This window comes from Carcharodon carcharias, chromosome 18 (assembly GCF_017639515.1).
Source record: "Carcharodon carcharias isolate sCarCar2 chromosome 18, sCarCar2.pri, whole genome shotgun sequence".
In the NCBI taxonomy this organism is placed as follows: domain Eukaryota; kingdom Metazoa; phylum Chordata; class Chondrichthyes; order Lamniformes; family Lamnidae; genus Carcharodon; species Carcharodon carcharias.
In genome coordinates, this window is record NC_054484.1 from 13,734,155 (window position 1) to 13,749,679 (window position 15,525).

General features: G+C 50.0%; 1 protein-coding gene across 1 annotated transcript in view; it reads right to left on the bottom strand.

The window, feature by feature from the left end:
* Positions 1–1,977: 1,977 nt before the first annotated feature.
* tmprss15 (transmembrane serine protease 15) overlaps positions 1,978–15,525 on the bottom strand; it is a 149,679-nt gene continuing 136,131 nt past the window's right edge. Inside the window, exons 28-31 of the mRNA XM_041211975.1 lie at positions 7,226–7,407; positions 5,023–5,118; positions 3,207–3,346; positions 1,978–2,145 (exon numbers count right to left, since the gene is read on the bottom strand). Coding sequence (XP_041067909.1) covers positions 1,978–2,145; positions 3,207–3,346; positions 5,023–5,118; positions 7,226–7,407 — 586 coding nt within the window. The remainder of the gene's footprint in view (positions 2,146–3,206; positions 3,347–5,022; positions 5,119–7,225; positions 7,408–15,525) is intronic.

Genomic DNA, 15,525 nt, shown 5'->3' on the forward strand with positions numbered 1-15,525 from the left:
CCACCCCCACCCACCCTCACCCCCACCCTCACCCCCACCCTCACCCCCACCCCCTCCCACCCTCACCCCCACCCTCACCCCCTCCCCTACCCCTACCCCCACCCTCACCCTCACCCCACCCCCACCCTCACCCCAACCCCACCCTCACCCCCACCCTCACCCTTACCCCCACCCCCACCCTCACCCCCCCCACCCCCACCCCCTCCCACCCTCACCCCCACCCCCACCCCCACCCCCACCCCCTCCCACCCTCACCCCCACCCTCACCCTCACCCTCACCCCCACCCTCACCCCCACCCCCACTCCCACCCCCTCCCACCCTCACCCCCACCCCCACCCCCACCCCCACCCCCTCCCACCCTCACCCCCACCCTCACCCCCACCCTCACCCTCACCCCCACCCCCAACCCCACCCTCACCCCTACCCCTACCCCCACCCTCACCCTCACTCCTACCCCCACCCCCACCCCCACCCCCTCCCACCCTCACCCCCACCCTCACCCTCACCCTCACCCTCACCCCCACCCCCAACCCCACCCTCACCCCTACCCCTACCCCCACCCTCACCCTCACCCCTACCCCCACCCCCACCCTCACCCCCACCCCTACCCTCACCCCCACCCCCTCCCACCCTCACCCTCACCCCCTCCCACCCTCACCCCCACCCTCACCCCCACCCCCTCCCCCTCCCACCCTCTCCCCCACCCTCACCCCTACCCCCACCCCCACCCCCACCCCCTCCCACCCCCACCCCCACCCCCACCCCACCCACCCTCACCCAAGCAGCGGTGAGCATTTCAGCGTGTGATTGATGCCGGCTGTTAATTGGCCAGCCAGATTGAAATGGCGGCCGGGGCCCAATCACGGGTGGTGGTTGGTTTTAGTGCTGCCTCTGGGCCCTCCCACCGGACGAGGTAAAAATCCTGCCCCGTGTGTCAGACAAGCAGCCCTAATAATATCGAGGCTGCGGAGGGTCGAGAGGGGTAGTAGACGGATGGAGATGGCCATTATCATTGCACGTGCAGAAAGTGACCTCAGGTCTTTGGATGATATCACTAAAGGACAGTATCCAGATGAAGAAAAGGGTGAGCGGCAAAGGGTAGATCCCTGCAAGATTCCAGAAATAAACAGTGTGAGGACTGAATGAGAAGCCACTGTCAGCGATGCTCTGGCTCCAATCAGACTAAGAATGGAACCAAACAAGGCAATGTCTGAGCTGGACTGTGGGTGTGGAAGAGGTCATGGCATGGGAGCAGTAGTGACATCTTGCATGAACTGTACATATCTTTCCCTTAGTAAAATTTCCATTAAGCGGCAATTTGTATGAACACAATTCTTTAATGCCCCATTAATTATAACATTCAATATTTAACAACAATAAACTTCAGCATAGTTTCCATTTAACACATCTTTTAAATCAACTACTGCAGGTCTAAGACCGACAGGTTTGATTTCCACTGGCAGTGTATTGTAGCAAATTCCTGTTTTTCTTTCATTCATAGGATGAACGCCACTGGCTAGGCCAGTATTAATTGTCCATCTGTAATTATCCTTGAGAAGTTGGTGATGAGCCACCTTGAACTGCTACGGTCCACATGGCGTAGGTACACCCACAGTGCTCTTAGGGAGGGAATTCCATTGGATCCAATGACAGCGAAGGAATGGCGATTTAGTCCCAAATCAGGATCAGGATGGCATGTGGCTTGGAAAGGAACTGGAAGGTGGTGATGTTCCCATGTATCTCCTGCCCTAGTCCTTCTACTTGGTGGAGGTTGTGTGTTTGGAAGGTGCTGTCATTGTCATGGTGCGGTGCGAATGTTACTGGTGCTCTATTTTAACTCATGTGAAATAACCAGCTTCAAGAACTGCAGAAAAATAGCACACAAGGGAATTTTATGTGAATAACATTCGCCAATGCGCTATCAGAGAAAACTAAAACCTTTGGAGTTAAAGTAAACCGGAACTCGGCCACTACATTCAATGAGTGCCATAAATAAGAATCTCTTGTATCCAATCCACAAATTCCGTAACTCGTGTATAAACCCCCGCACTGTGAGGCAGCCCACATCCATGTCCAAATGAGGTGACGCCGGCCAGAAACCACAGACTATCTTGTTTACAGATGAGTGGGCCTCCAGAATCTCCCTAAATAGAAACAACAGAAAATTTCAAAATTAACATTGATATTTTGCCTTGCTGCATCTCTCAGTCGGATCTGGAAGTAGGCAGGATTTTCTGTTCCAGCCTTGTTGTAGCTAAAAAAAAAATCCAGCCTAGTGAGTTAGTTTTGAAATGGTGGTGATCTAGTTTCTAGTGGTATTTTGTTAGAAGGAGGCATGTTGGCCAGAATAGTGGCCAACAGAGGTTTGATTACAGGGAGGGAACATTTTTTTCAAGTGGATGTGGGCATCACTGGGTAGGCCAGCATTTATTGCCCATCTCTAATTACTGAGATACTGTGTCCTTGAACAAGGGCATTTAAGAGTCAACTACATTGCTGTGATCTGGAGTCACGTGTAGGCCAGACCAAGTAAGGACGTCCCACTTCTAGATCAGACTGAGAGAAGCAGGTTAGGGCATTAGTGAACTAGATGGGTTTTTATGATAATTGGCAATGGCTTTAAAGTCATCATCAGACTTTTAATTGCAGATTTTTTATTGACTTCAAAATTCACCATCTACCATGGTGGGATTTGAACCCAGGCCCCCAAAGCATTACCTGGTATCTGGGATATTAGTCCAGTGACAATACCACTATGCCACCACCTCCTTACCCACCTACTTGAAGGGCAGGCAGACAGGACTCAGTTTAACATCTCATTCAAGGGGTTCGATCTTTGCTAGCCCAGTCGAGATTACATGTCGAAGTCCATGAATACATGCCCTTTTGACTCTGAGCCAGTACTGTTGCCACTGATCCAAAAAATTAGAAAGTGAGGGTTTGTGTGTTGGGTTGGAGGGGGTTGTGGGTGTAGGGTTTGGTGTGAGGGATTTGCAAATGAGGATTTGATTTAGGGTAGATGAAGAAATTGTTTTGCATTTGAGCAGGTTTGAATCAGGGGCCATTTTGTTGAAAACCCAATATTGAAACACAGCAACACAACAAGGGATATACTTTCAGGACATCCACAATTGAACTGGTAATTGTTACACCTGGTAATTCAGAACAATTTTCTCTTTGTGGTTGTTTGAAACAAAAGGCTTACCTGGCATGTGTCCACACCTCCTTCTTCATAACCTGCGCACATCATGTTTCCTGTAATGTTATACTGCGGCAACTGCTCCTGACACTTTCGATTGGACACAAGAGGGATCTCAGCCTCCTGCAGGACACTTGCTGGTGGCCCTAGGTGTGAAAGGAAGATCAAATACAAACGATAGGGAGGGAAAGCAGCAGTATATATGTAAATATATATAAATAAATGTGTTTGAAGCATCTGGAGCAAATGTGGAGAAGCTCTCCCCTTTAAAAGTGACTTGTAGGTTTATTTACCTCCTTTTAAAAAAAAAAATAAAATGAAAGGCAGCCTTTGTCTGATCACATGAAATGCCAGAGTGCTGGGGGAAGCAAGGGATTTTTCTGAATATAAAGTATTGGTGCAAAGTTTTGTGTGGAAAAATAAGTTTCCCTGTTTTTCTTGCCATTATTACCTAAAGTGTACTTAACATAGATTTTACTGGAATTGGGGTTGGGGTTGGGGTTGGGGGGTGGGGGTGGGGGTGGGGGAAGGGGCTCAGAAGCAGGAGTAGCAGCAAGGGGCCATGATTTCTCTCCCGGACCCCGCTTACACCCTAAGGAGCCCTACAAACAGGGCAGCAGTGGAGATGTCCTCAGTACCTCTCAAATACAGAGTTAACCAAAATTAAACCAGCTTTCTGCTCCTGATCATTATCCAGTACCGCCGCGCCCCCCCCCCCCCCCCAACCCCTGAGGGAAATGGATCAGAATGAATAGCATCAGAAGACAAAATCTGGTCTAGATGTGATGGCTCCACTGCCAAATAGTATGTGGAAATTTTCTGACCAAGTTCACATATTCAAGGAGACGTTTTGGGTGAGTTGCTAGAGATTTTGGGGTGATACTTTTACCAGCACAAGAAGGACAATTATGAAATAATAAATGAGAATGATTTGTATTTATATAGCAACAGTAACATAATAAACCACCCCAAGGTGCTTCACAAGAGCATTATAAAACAAATCTGACAGCTAGCCACCAAAAAGGCTGATCAAAGAGGTAGTTTTTAAGGAGCATCTTAAAGGAAGAAGGTGATGTAGAGAGTTGGAGAGGTGTAGGGCTGGAATTCCAGAGCTTACAGCCCAGCAGCTGAAAGCAAGGCCGCCAATGGCAGATCAGTTTAAAACAGGGATCTCTAGAGGCTCGAATTGGATGAGCACAGGTATCTCAAAGGGTTATGGGGTTGGAGAGTGTTACAGAGCTAAGGAGGCAGGAATGAATCCAACATCGGTTTGAAAACCCTCCAGGATTGTCCTGGAGTCTCCAGGACTTGAAGGTTCATCTCCTGAACACCGCTGCGAGCAAACCCAGGAGCAAAATGATAAGGGTGTTAAAGAGCAAGTGTATAGTTTTCTCATTTTCTTTGAACACTTGCTTATTAATTCTAAACGTTTTGGAGATGGGGGAAAGAGGTTGTTTGACTGCATCCCCAGCCGCCTCACCCAGTCAAACAGTTAGCTCTGCAACACTCTCCAACCCCGTAACCCTTTGAGATGCTGGGGACGGGAGGCCATGTGACGCAACCTCCAGTAGCGTGTCCAATCAGAAAAGGGTTTCCAACTTTGGTTGGACATATTCCTGGAGGTTTGATCACATGACCAGCTGCCTGTCCCCCACCCCCACCGCCACTCATGCCATTTCATCTCTGGAAACGCAGTGCAATTCTGGAGGATTGCCCATCCTAAACCACAAACTAGTATTCCTCAAGGATAACCTCCCAACTAAACATCTCCACTCAGACCCCTATCCTCTTCCGCACTGTTACAAAGTCCTGCCTCGCTTACCACTTTGGAGCACTTTACCCCAACCGGCAATGTAGCACATCATTCCCACTGAGAGTTGTTGGTTCCTGTCTGGGAGGCACACGGGTTGGACAAACTCTGAAAAACAAACACGCACAACTTGTTAACAAACCTGAACTAGAGAGCGGGGGACATATTGACAGGTTTGCAGGCCCTTGATTAATTGAGCAATAGTGAGGAATCCAAATTATTCCTTAACTGCAGTGAGAGGCAGAAGCTGAATGTCGAACTGTTCTACACTGCTGTTATGCAGACAGCTTCACTACACATTGTGACTGCAGGGATGATGATGAACCAATGCTATCTGTTACTGCTATCCGATTTGATAATCATCACATCTTCAAGGGATCTCTGGCGTTCTTTCAATGAACAAATCTTTTTTGTTGTTGTTGCTTGAAATATATTCATCCCTCCAGCAGCAAGCCGGAGGGAGGCAAACCTGTTCTCAAGTCCACGGTCTGCAGACCAGTTAATCTGTATTGATTGATGGCAGGACCCAGAGAGAATACCTCTTTTCTTTGAAATAATATAGCATTTTTTTTTTCAATAGCCACCTGAGCGGGCATCTCATCCAAAAGGTGCACCTCCGACAGACAGATGCACCCCCTCACTACTGCATTGGGAGTGTCAGGTGCTTGAGGGTTTGAACCCACAACTTTCTACCTCAGGACATAGACAAGTTGGTGGTTTGGGCAGACAAGTGGCAGATGAAGTACAATGCAGAGAAGTGTGAGGTGATTCGTTTTGACAGGAACGATATGGCGAGACAGTATAAAATAAAGGGAGAGCCTCTAAAGGAGGTGCAGGAACAGAGGCACCTGGGTGTATGCGTACATAGGTATTGAAGATGGTAAAGCATGTTGAGAGAGCAGTTCATAAAGCATATAGTATCCTAGGCTTTATTAACAGCGCCATTGAGTACAAGATTAAGAAGGTCATGTTGAACTTGTATAAGACACTAGTTAGGCCTCCTCTGGAGTACTGCATCCAGTTCTGGGTGCCATGCTTGAGGACGGATATGAAGGCACCAGAGAGAGTACAAAGGAATTCACAAGAATGATTCCCAGGATGAGGAACTGTGGCTATAAGGATAGGTTGGAGGGGTTGGGTCTGTTTTCCTTGGAGAAAAGAAGGCTAAGAGGAGACTTGTTAGAGGTATTCAAGATCTTCAGGGGAATGGAAAGGGTAAATAGTGAGAAACTGTTCCCACTCAAGGGAACATCAAGAATTAGAGGACACAGCTTCAAAATAATTGGCAAAAGGAGTAAATGTGACGTGAGGAAAAATATTTTCACCTAGAGACTGGTTGAATTCTGGAACAAACTTGCCGAAAGGGTGGTGGAGGCAGGTTCGATTGAGATATTCAAAAGGGAATTGGATTGCTACCTGAAAAGAGAGAATGTGCAAGGTTGAGAGGTAAGGCAGGGGAGTGGGACTAGGTCGAATGCTCTTTCAAAGAGCCAGTGCAGACTTGATGGGCCAAATAGCCTCCTCCTGCACTTTAAAGGTTCTGTGTTACTGCGATAGGGGTGAGAGTGTAAACACTGACCTGAGGCAGGCACGCAAGGTTATCGAGTTGGGAGAAGAGCAGTACCGCTCTTATACTGCTCCAGTCAGGATTCTAGTCAAGTAGATGGGCACAGCCACATGGTGATTATATTACTGGTTAATAATCCAGAGACTTGGAGTAATGATCTAGAGAACATGAGTAATGATCTTGGAGTAATGATTTTGGAGTAATGATCTAGAGAACATGAGTAATGATCTTGGAGTAATGATCTTGGAGTAATGATCTAGAGAACATGAGTTCAAATCCCACCATGGCTGCTGAGGAATTTGAATACAGTTAATTAAACAAACCTGGAATTTAAATACGACTAGATGCTTGTTAAAGAAAAAAATCTGGTTCACTGATGTCCTTCAGGGAAGGAAAGCTGCTCTCTTATTTAGTTTGTTTTATGTGCTGATTCTAAAATGACCCAACAAGCACTTAGTTGTGTTCAAGAAAGTGGCTCACCACCACCACCACCACCTTCTCAAGGGAAATTAAAGACAGGCGATCAATTAAATTAAACTAAAGGGCAGGATCAACACAAAGCAAATTGCCCTCCACACCATCCCAAGTGAATACCCTGTCAGCTTGTAGCAAGAGGAGGTAGAGTGGGTTGAAATGCTGCAGATATACCCGTGTAATTCACTGGAGACACCAGGTGCATCAAGGCAATGTCACTATCCTTGGTCCGCTTGTTGTAATGGGGATTCATCAAGATGCGATCGATCAGTTGAGTCTGTGTCTGTGGGTAGGTTAGATTCAGCTGTGTGTATAGGCCCAACACTGCCTTCCAGAGTGTGGGATCAAGGTTTCTCCTGTAGACAAAAAATTTATCACACGTCAACTCTTTCTTATCATGTCTCTTGCTCCTTAGGCCCCTCTTGCAAACCATTCCTCACTACCCAGGCCTGTCATTATAAAAAGCTCTGTTACTGAGACCTCATCACTTCACACCTGGCATTTTTCTAATTTCATTTCAAAGATTCATCTGTTGGCTGGGATATAGTTCAGGTCACAGATGATGCTGTTCCCATCGGAGTGGGGTTAAGAATCAATCAAGCAAAAAGAAAGGAAGAATTTGTATTCAGGGTTTGAACCCACCACCTTCTGGCACAGCGGTGAGAGCCAAGGTTGACATGCAAGGCTACTGAACTGGGACAAAAGTAACATAGGATTCCTCCTGTGCTGCTCCAATCAGATACAAGGCCAAATCGGATCAATGCTCTGGACATCCAAAAGCACTTTCCAGCTGATGGATGACTTTTGAAGAGTAGTCACTGCCACGTAGGGAACAATGGAAGTTAATTTCTGCACAGCCTAAGTTGAGCCTAAATCTTCCGTCCAGGATCGGAACCCCTATTTCCACGTCTGATCGGACAAAAAAAAACCTACACATCTACCTTCCTCCGATTCTTCAGGGCAAGCTTCCAATGGAGGATCCTGCAGAATTCAGTCTGTGCAGGAAACCTGAGACGGAGCAGCAGAGAGAATCCGTGCAGAAACCGCGTCCCCTTTTACCAGCTCTGGCTGCTGTATTCCGGTAAGTAAAGTATTTAAATGTCCCAAAGCTTCTCTCAAAAGCTACAGAGAGAAGGTAAGTGTGTAAGGGGATAGGGTGGGTGAGGTAAGGGGGTAGAGTGGGTGAGGTAAGGGGGTAGAGTGGGTGAGGTAAGGGGTAGGGTGGGTGAGGTAAGGGGATAGAGTGGGTGAGGTAAGGGATTAGAGTGGGTGAGGTAAGGGGGTAGGGTGGGTGAGGTAAGGGGGTAGAGTGGGTGAGGTAAGGGATTAGAGTGGGTGAGGTAAGGGGGTAGGGTGGGTGAGGTAAGGGGGTAGAGTGGGTGAGGTAAGGGATTAGAGTGGGTGAGGTAAGGGGGTAGGGTGGGTGAGGTAAGGGAGTAGGGTGGGTGAGGTAATGGAGTAGGGTGGGTGAGGTAAGGGGGTAGGGTGGGTGAGGTAAGGGGGTAGGGTGGGTGGGGTAAGGGGTAGAGTGGGTGAGGTGAGGGGGTTGTTTGGGTGAGGTGATGGGGTAGGGTGGGTGAGGTGAAGGAGTAGGGTGGGTGAGGGGAAGGGTAGGGAGGGTGAGGTGAGGGGGTAGTGTGGGTGAGGTAAGGGGGTAGGGTGGGTGAGGGGATAGGGTAGGGCGGGTGAGGTAAGAGGGTAAGGTGGGTGAGGTAAGGGGTTAGGATGCATGAGGTGAGGGGGTAGGGAGGGTGAGGTAAGGGGGTAGGGTGGGTGAGGTAAGGGGGTAGGGTGGGTGAGGTAAGGGAGTAGGGTGGGTGAGGTAAGGGGGTAGGTTGTGTGAGCTGAAGGGTTAGGGTGGGTGAGGTGAGGGGGTAGGGAGGGTGAGGTAAGGGTAGGGTGGGTGAGGTAAGGGAGTAGGGTGGGTGAGGTAAGGGGGTAGGGTGGGTGAGGTAAGGGAGTAGGGTGGGTGAGGTAAGGGGGTAGAGTGGGTGAGGTAAGGGAGTAGGGTGTGTGAGGGGAGGGGGTAGGGTGGATGAGGTAAGGGGGTAGGATGCGTGAGGTGAGGGGGTAGGGTGGGTGAGGTAAGGGGGTAGGGTGAGTGAGGTAAGGGTGTAGGGTGGGTGAGGTAAGGGGGTAGGTTGTGTGAGCTAAAGGGTTAGGGTCGGTGAGGTGAGGGGGTAGGGAGGGTGAGGTAAGGGAGTAGGGTGGGTGAGGTAATGGGGTTGGGTGGGTGAGGGGATAGGGTAGGTTGGGTGAGGTAAGGGGGTAGGGTGCGTGAGGTAAGGGGGTAGAGTGGGTGAGGTGAGGAGGTAGAGTGGGTGAGGTAAGGGGGTAGAGTGGGTGAGATTAGGGGGTAGAGTGGGTGAGGTAAGGGGGTAGAGTGGGTGATGGGATAGGGTAGAGTGGGTGAGGTAAGGGGGTAGAGTGGGTGAGATGAGGGGGTAGAGTGGGTGAGGTAAGGGGTAGGGTGGGTGAGGTAAGGGGTTAGGATGCGTGAGGTAAGGGAGTAGGGTGGGTGAGGTAAGGGGGTAGAGTGGGTGAGGTAAGGGGGTAGAGTGGGTGAGGTAAGGGGGTAGAGTGGGTGAGATGAGGGGGTAGGGTGGGTGAGGTAAGGGGGTAGGGTGGGTGAGGTAAGGGGGTAGGGTGGGTGACGGGATAGGGTAGAGTGGGTGAGGTAAGGGGGTAGAGTGGGTGAGATGAGGGGGTAGAGTGGGTGAGGTAAGGGGGTAGAGTGGGTGAGGTAAGGGGTTAGGATGCGTGAGGTAAGGGAGTAGGGTGGGTGAGGTAAGGGGGTAGGGTGGGTGAGGTAAGGGGGTAGGGTGGGTGACGGGATAGGGTAGAGTGGGTGAGGTAAGGGGGTAGAGTGGGTGAGATGAGGGGGTAGAGTGGGTGAGGTAAGGGGGTAGAGTGGGTGAGGTAAGGGGTTAGGATGCGTGAGGTAAGGGAGTAGGGTGGGTGAGGTAAGGGGGTAGGGTGGGTGAGGTAAGGGGGTAGAGTGGGTGAGGTAAGGGGTTAGGATGCGTGAGGTGAGGGGGTAGGGTGGGTGAGGTAAGGGGGTAGGGTGGGTGAGGTAAGGGGTTAGGATGCGTGAGGTGAGGGGGTAGGATGGGTGAGGTAAGGGGTTAGGATGCGTGAGGTAAGGGGGTAGAGTGGGTGAGGTAAGGGGTTAGGATGCATGAGGTGAGGGGGTAGAGTGGGTGAGGTAAGGGGTTAGGATGCATGAGGTGAGGGGGTAGGGTGGGTGAGGTAAGGGGGTAGAGTGGGTGAGGTAAGGGGTTAGGATGCATGAGGTGAGGGGCTAGGGTGGGTGAGATAAGGGGGTAGGGTGGGTGAGGGTTTAGGTTAGGATGCGTGAGGTGAGGGAGTAGGGTGGGTGAGGTAAGGGGGTAGGGTGGGTGAGGGTTTAGGTTAGGATGCGTGAGGTGAGGGGGTAGAGTGGGTGAGGTAAGGGGGTAGAGTGGGTGAGGTAAGGGGTTAGGATGCGTGAGGTAAGGGAGTAGGGTGGGTGAGGTAAGGGGGTAGGGTGGGTGAGGTAAGGGGGTAGGGTGGGTGAGGTAAGGGGTTAGGATGCGTGAGGTAAGGGGGTAGAGTGGGTGAGGTAAGGGGTTAGGATGCGTGAGGTGAGGGGGTAGGGTGGGTGAGGTAAGGGGGTAGGGTGGGTGGGGTAAGGGGGTAGGATGCGTGAGGTGAGGGGGTAGGGTGGGTGAGGTAAGGGGGTAGGGTGGGTGAGGGTTTAGGTTAGGATGCGTGAGGTGAGGGAGTAGGGTGGGTGAGGTAAGGGGGTAGAGTGGGTGGGGTAAGGGGGTAGGGTGGGTGGGGTAAGGGGGTAGGGTGGGTGGGGGAGGAGTAGGGTGGGTGAGGGGATAGGGTAGACAAGTGTTATGTTTTAACTACGGGTCACTTTACTCATGAACCGGTTGGATGTGTATCTGTCGGTGGGTGAATCGATTACAATATACGGCTGACTCAGAGACCAATATGACATGAAGCTCATAATATTTATTCCCACAAACACCAGATCATTAACATGATGTGTGCTTTTCCAGCCAGACCCTACTCCAGACTAACATTAACCTGGTAGCCCATGCACACACCTATTGGGTCTTATAGTCACGAGGTCAATCTGCTCACGGTCTCTTAAAGGTATATTACACCTCAGATTACCACAGTAAGGTAAGTGGGCAAGAGGGTAGAATGGGTAAGGGGATAGGTTGGCATGGTGGCAGATGGGTAGGGGTTGCAGGGTGGTAGGTGGGTGAGTGGGTAGGTTGGCCGAGGGTAGTCAGGTCGGGTGGCGAGGGGCTGTCAGGTCAGGGGCTAGTCAGGTTGGGTTGGGTGGGAGCAAGGGGCTCGGAGGTGTTGGGCGGTGGGAGCTAGTCAGGTCAGGTTGGGAGCTAGTCAGCTTGTGTTGAGAAGGGGTCGGGGTGATCGGGGGTGGAGTCAGCTGGTGGGGGCTCATCAGGTTAGGTCAGTAGGCAGTGGGGTGCGGGGCCAGTCAGGTCCAGTCAGTGGGTAGTCGGGTTTGGGGGCTGGTCAGTTCGGGTTAGGGGGCTAGTCAGACCAGGTTGATGGGGAGAAGGGAGTAGTCGGGGGAGGGGTGTGGTTAAGCGGGGATGGATCATGTTGGTCAGTGTGAGTGATTGGGGGGGCCAGTTGTATAGTTCCCCAGAAGCTAAACTAGGCTTTGCTTTGCTTAACATTTTCTGGGTAACAATCCAGGTAAGTAAGTCAGCTCTGTCCGCAGTTTCCGACTCTAACTCAGAGTTGGAGACTTTTACCGAGGGTTCCGGGGAGCAGGGGAATTGTCCATCTGATGTTCAAACTTGCCGAAAAATTCCGATGGAGTCCTTGCTTTGGGACCTCCGATGGGGCCCGTAGCGCATCTTCTGCGGTACATCCGGTCTCCAACTATCTGGAGATTGGAAGATCCAGGCCACGGTGTACCTTTAGTGTTGTGCAATGGGTAATAGAGTAGTTATGGTCATGAGCGATATAGATCATGATGTAACAGTGACATCAGCTGTCATGTGCTAGAAACTCGGTACAGCAGATAAAGCAGGAGGCACTCAGGACAGATGTGACTACTTGGTGGATCACCATGTACTTTGTGTACATTGTGTAAATAAACCAGTTTGACGTAACTACCCGAGTCAGCCTACAGCCTCTCTAAGTTAGATACACCACAATGGCAGTATATGAAAGATGATGGCAGAGATGCAGTGACACCATTCCAACCAAGTGTTTGTGCCATTGATGGAACACCCACAGTCCGCAACTGGAACAAACTCTGGTCGGGACAACAACCTGCAAGCGTGCCTAAGGAGAGCAATGGCGGCACTCACCAAGCAGTCACTACCCCACCTGTTCGAAAGCCTCAAGAGGCCGACATTGGAAGACATGATGAGATAACTTCCTGGGGTATGGAGCAGCCTCGGGTCTCCTCACCAAAGAGCAGAAGCAGCAGGTTAATTAATTCCTCTACACCGCAGTGCCTATCACCATGAGATCCTTCTCAGACAGGGGATAGGAGAGATTCCTGCAGACTTTGAATTTGTTTTAGAAGCCTTAGGCATGTTTTTTTTAAAATCCGAAATGAACCTCATTGTCGGGCAAGCGCTCTTCAACCAGGGGAAGCTGTCGAATCGCTCCTTACTGACCGGTTCACGGTAGCTAGTTGAAAATCGACCGCACGCCTCGATCAATCACTTCACAGTGCTAGCCAGGCCAAGCCAAGTAAGTGAAACTGGCCTCTCGCATACACCAAGGTATTGTAGATGTCCACTCACCGTATAGGCCCGAAAGCAGTAACCCCATCCACGCAAAATCCGCCAAACTGGCCAAAAGGGCGGGAAACCCTACAGCGGCCACCTTGAAGTGTTCATGCTGTGGTGCAAAGAAACAGCACAGATGATAAGATGAGAGGGAGCAGATGGGCTTCCAATGTGGAAAGACAGGGCACTTGCTGCAGTTCTGTACATTTAAAACCTCCAGTAAGGGGAGAAAACAACAGAATAAATATGGCTTACAGGTCACCCAGAACATAGCCACAAACAAACAAATGCCATCTCAGATTTCCTGGGAGAGTAGGGGACCAACAACAAGTCTTCTTGTCTGTCACTTTGGAAATTATCGGGTTTAAAACCCATGTTAAGCTTGAGACTGGCGCTGGTGTTTCCATACTGGCTGATCATTTAGCATTACCCAACACAGCCCCTGAACAGACATTATACAAGAAACGTCAAGATCTGGGGGATTGTATCTGCAGGTGAAAGGTTTGAACACAGCCACTTTATGCCACAAGGGGTGACAGATCACAGAGACACTCTATATTCTGCATAATCAAAGTGTCTCCTTACTTAGCAGGAATATCTGCATGCAACTGGGCATCCTACATGAAGAGGATGAAGTCCGCCCAGAATTTTCACAACTCTTCCAGCGGCTTGGTAAGCTAGAAAACAAATACTGTATTGCACTGCTTCCTGTTGCTCTGTTGGCGTGACTCTTCACATCTCCTACTGCCAAAAGTCAAAGAGGAACTTGATTGCATGCTATGCAGAGGTGTCACATCACCTGTCACAGAACCAACCCGATGGAGTTTGGGGCTTGTAACAGTCCCCAAGCCTTAGGCTTCGAGCTGGCCTTACGCAATTAAACAAAGCAGCCCAGAGAGAAGTCTATCCAATGGTGTCTGTGGCTGACAGCCTGGCAAAGCTTGCCAACAGCGTCCTCTTCACCAAACTTGACGCTAACAGCGGGTTTTGATAAATGCCACTTGACCAGGAGTCCCGGCTGTTAATAATCTTCTTCCAGCTGTTTGGATGTTTTTGTTTTAATCACCTTCCCTTCCGCATCTCATCAGCTCCGGGGATATTCCAGGGGACCAGGTCCAGTATCTTAAAAGGTAAACAAGTAATTTGTCACATGGATGGTGTGCTTATCCATGGATCGACAAGAGAGGAGCATGACCTCAGGGTTTGGGAGGTTCTCAAGGTCCTACAGGAGGCAGGTCTCACTTTAAATGATAAATGCGAATTCACCAAAACTTCATCACATTTCTGGGGCATATCATTTAAAGACAGGGTATCATGGTGGACTCTCGAAAAGCAAAATCCATCAGTGACTTCCCCCCCAAATGAGGTGCGCCACAGATGCTGCAGATGTTCCTCGGAATGGCAAATCAAGTTGGCAAACTTATCCCAAATCTAGCTGTCATCACGGAAACTTTATGAGGATCTTCTACAGAAAGGCCAACTGTGGATCTGGGGAATTGAATAAATCAACGCCTTTCAACGTATCAAGGAAGGGCTGGTCTCTTCAGATGTGCTGGCACATTACGACCCAACATTCCCCACAGTGGTGGCCGCTGATGCACCCTCAACTGACCTTGGAACTGTTCCCATTCTATTCTAGAAGAGTGGCAACAGGAAGCCTGTTGTACTTCGCCTCCAGAGTGTTGGCAGAGACAGGGCAACGCCATGTCACCATAGCAAAGGAAGCACCGGCAGTCACATGGGCCATTGACAGGTTCTCTGACTACCTGATGGGCTTACCCTTCCACACTGAGACCGATCATAAACCATTCATTACCCTCTTGAATTTCACAGAGATCGTCCAAATGCACCTACACATTCAAAGCTTCTGCCTTTGGCTAACGAGTTACCGGTACACAGCTATGTATGTTCCAGGGAAGTCACAAACCACGGCTGATGCTCTCGCCAGAGCTAATGTAGGTCAGGCTATTGTTCAGGGCTTCACTGTTGTCTTGAAAGCGGAAGCATTCTCTTTGAACAAAATGAAAATCATGCTGATCTCCACCAGAAAGCTACAAGACATCTGAAGAGTAGAACAAAAGGGGATAGGGCCAGGAAGTCCTGCTGAACAATTCCTCCATAACCACCACAAACAATGGAGACACGTAACTATAGTGGATAATCCCTTGGTTTTTGATCACCACCTGGTCAATCCTAAATCCATGCAGGAAATGATCCTCTAACGGCTCTGTGGAGACCACTTGGGGATTGTGAAGTGCCGAGCTCGTGCACTGCAATCTGTGTGGTGTCCGGCCATCTCACAGGCTGTCCAAGATTTCCTTCTCTCATGCTACACCTGTAGATTTAACAGCCAGGCAGCCACAGAGCCCCTGGTACCATCTTGCTTCCCAGACTGACCTTGACAGAAACTGGGGGTTGACCTCTGATTTTCAGGGCAAGATTACTACTCCAGGTGTTTGGAAGTGGTCAGACATCACACCACTACAGCTGAGTCAGTGACCAGGGTGATGTAGACCATTTTCTAACACGCGGGTTTACAGGTGAAATCGTCTCAGACAACAGGCCTCAATTTGTCAAAGATTATTTTATAAAATTTGCTGATGACAATGGGATTACCATGTCACCAGTTCTCCCCTCTACCCAAAGGCTGACGGAGAGGCTAAAAGAGTAGTGAGGGCTTTCAAGACCCTAATGACCAAG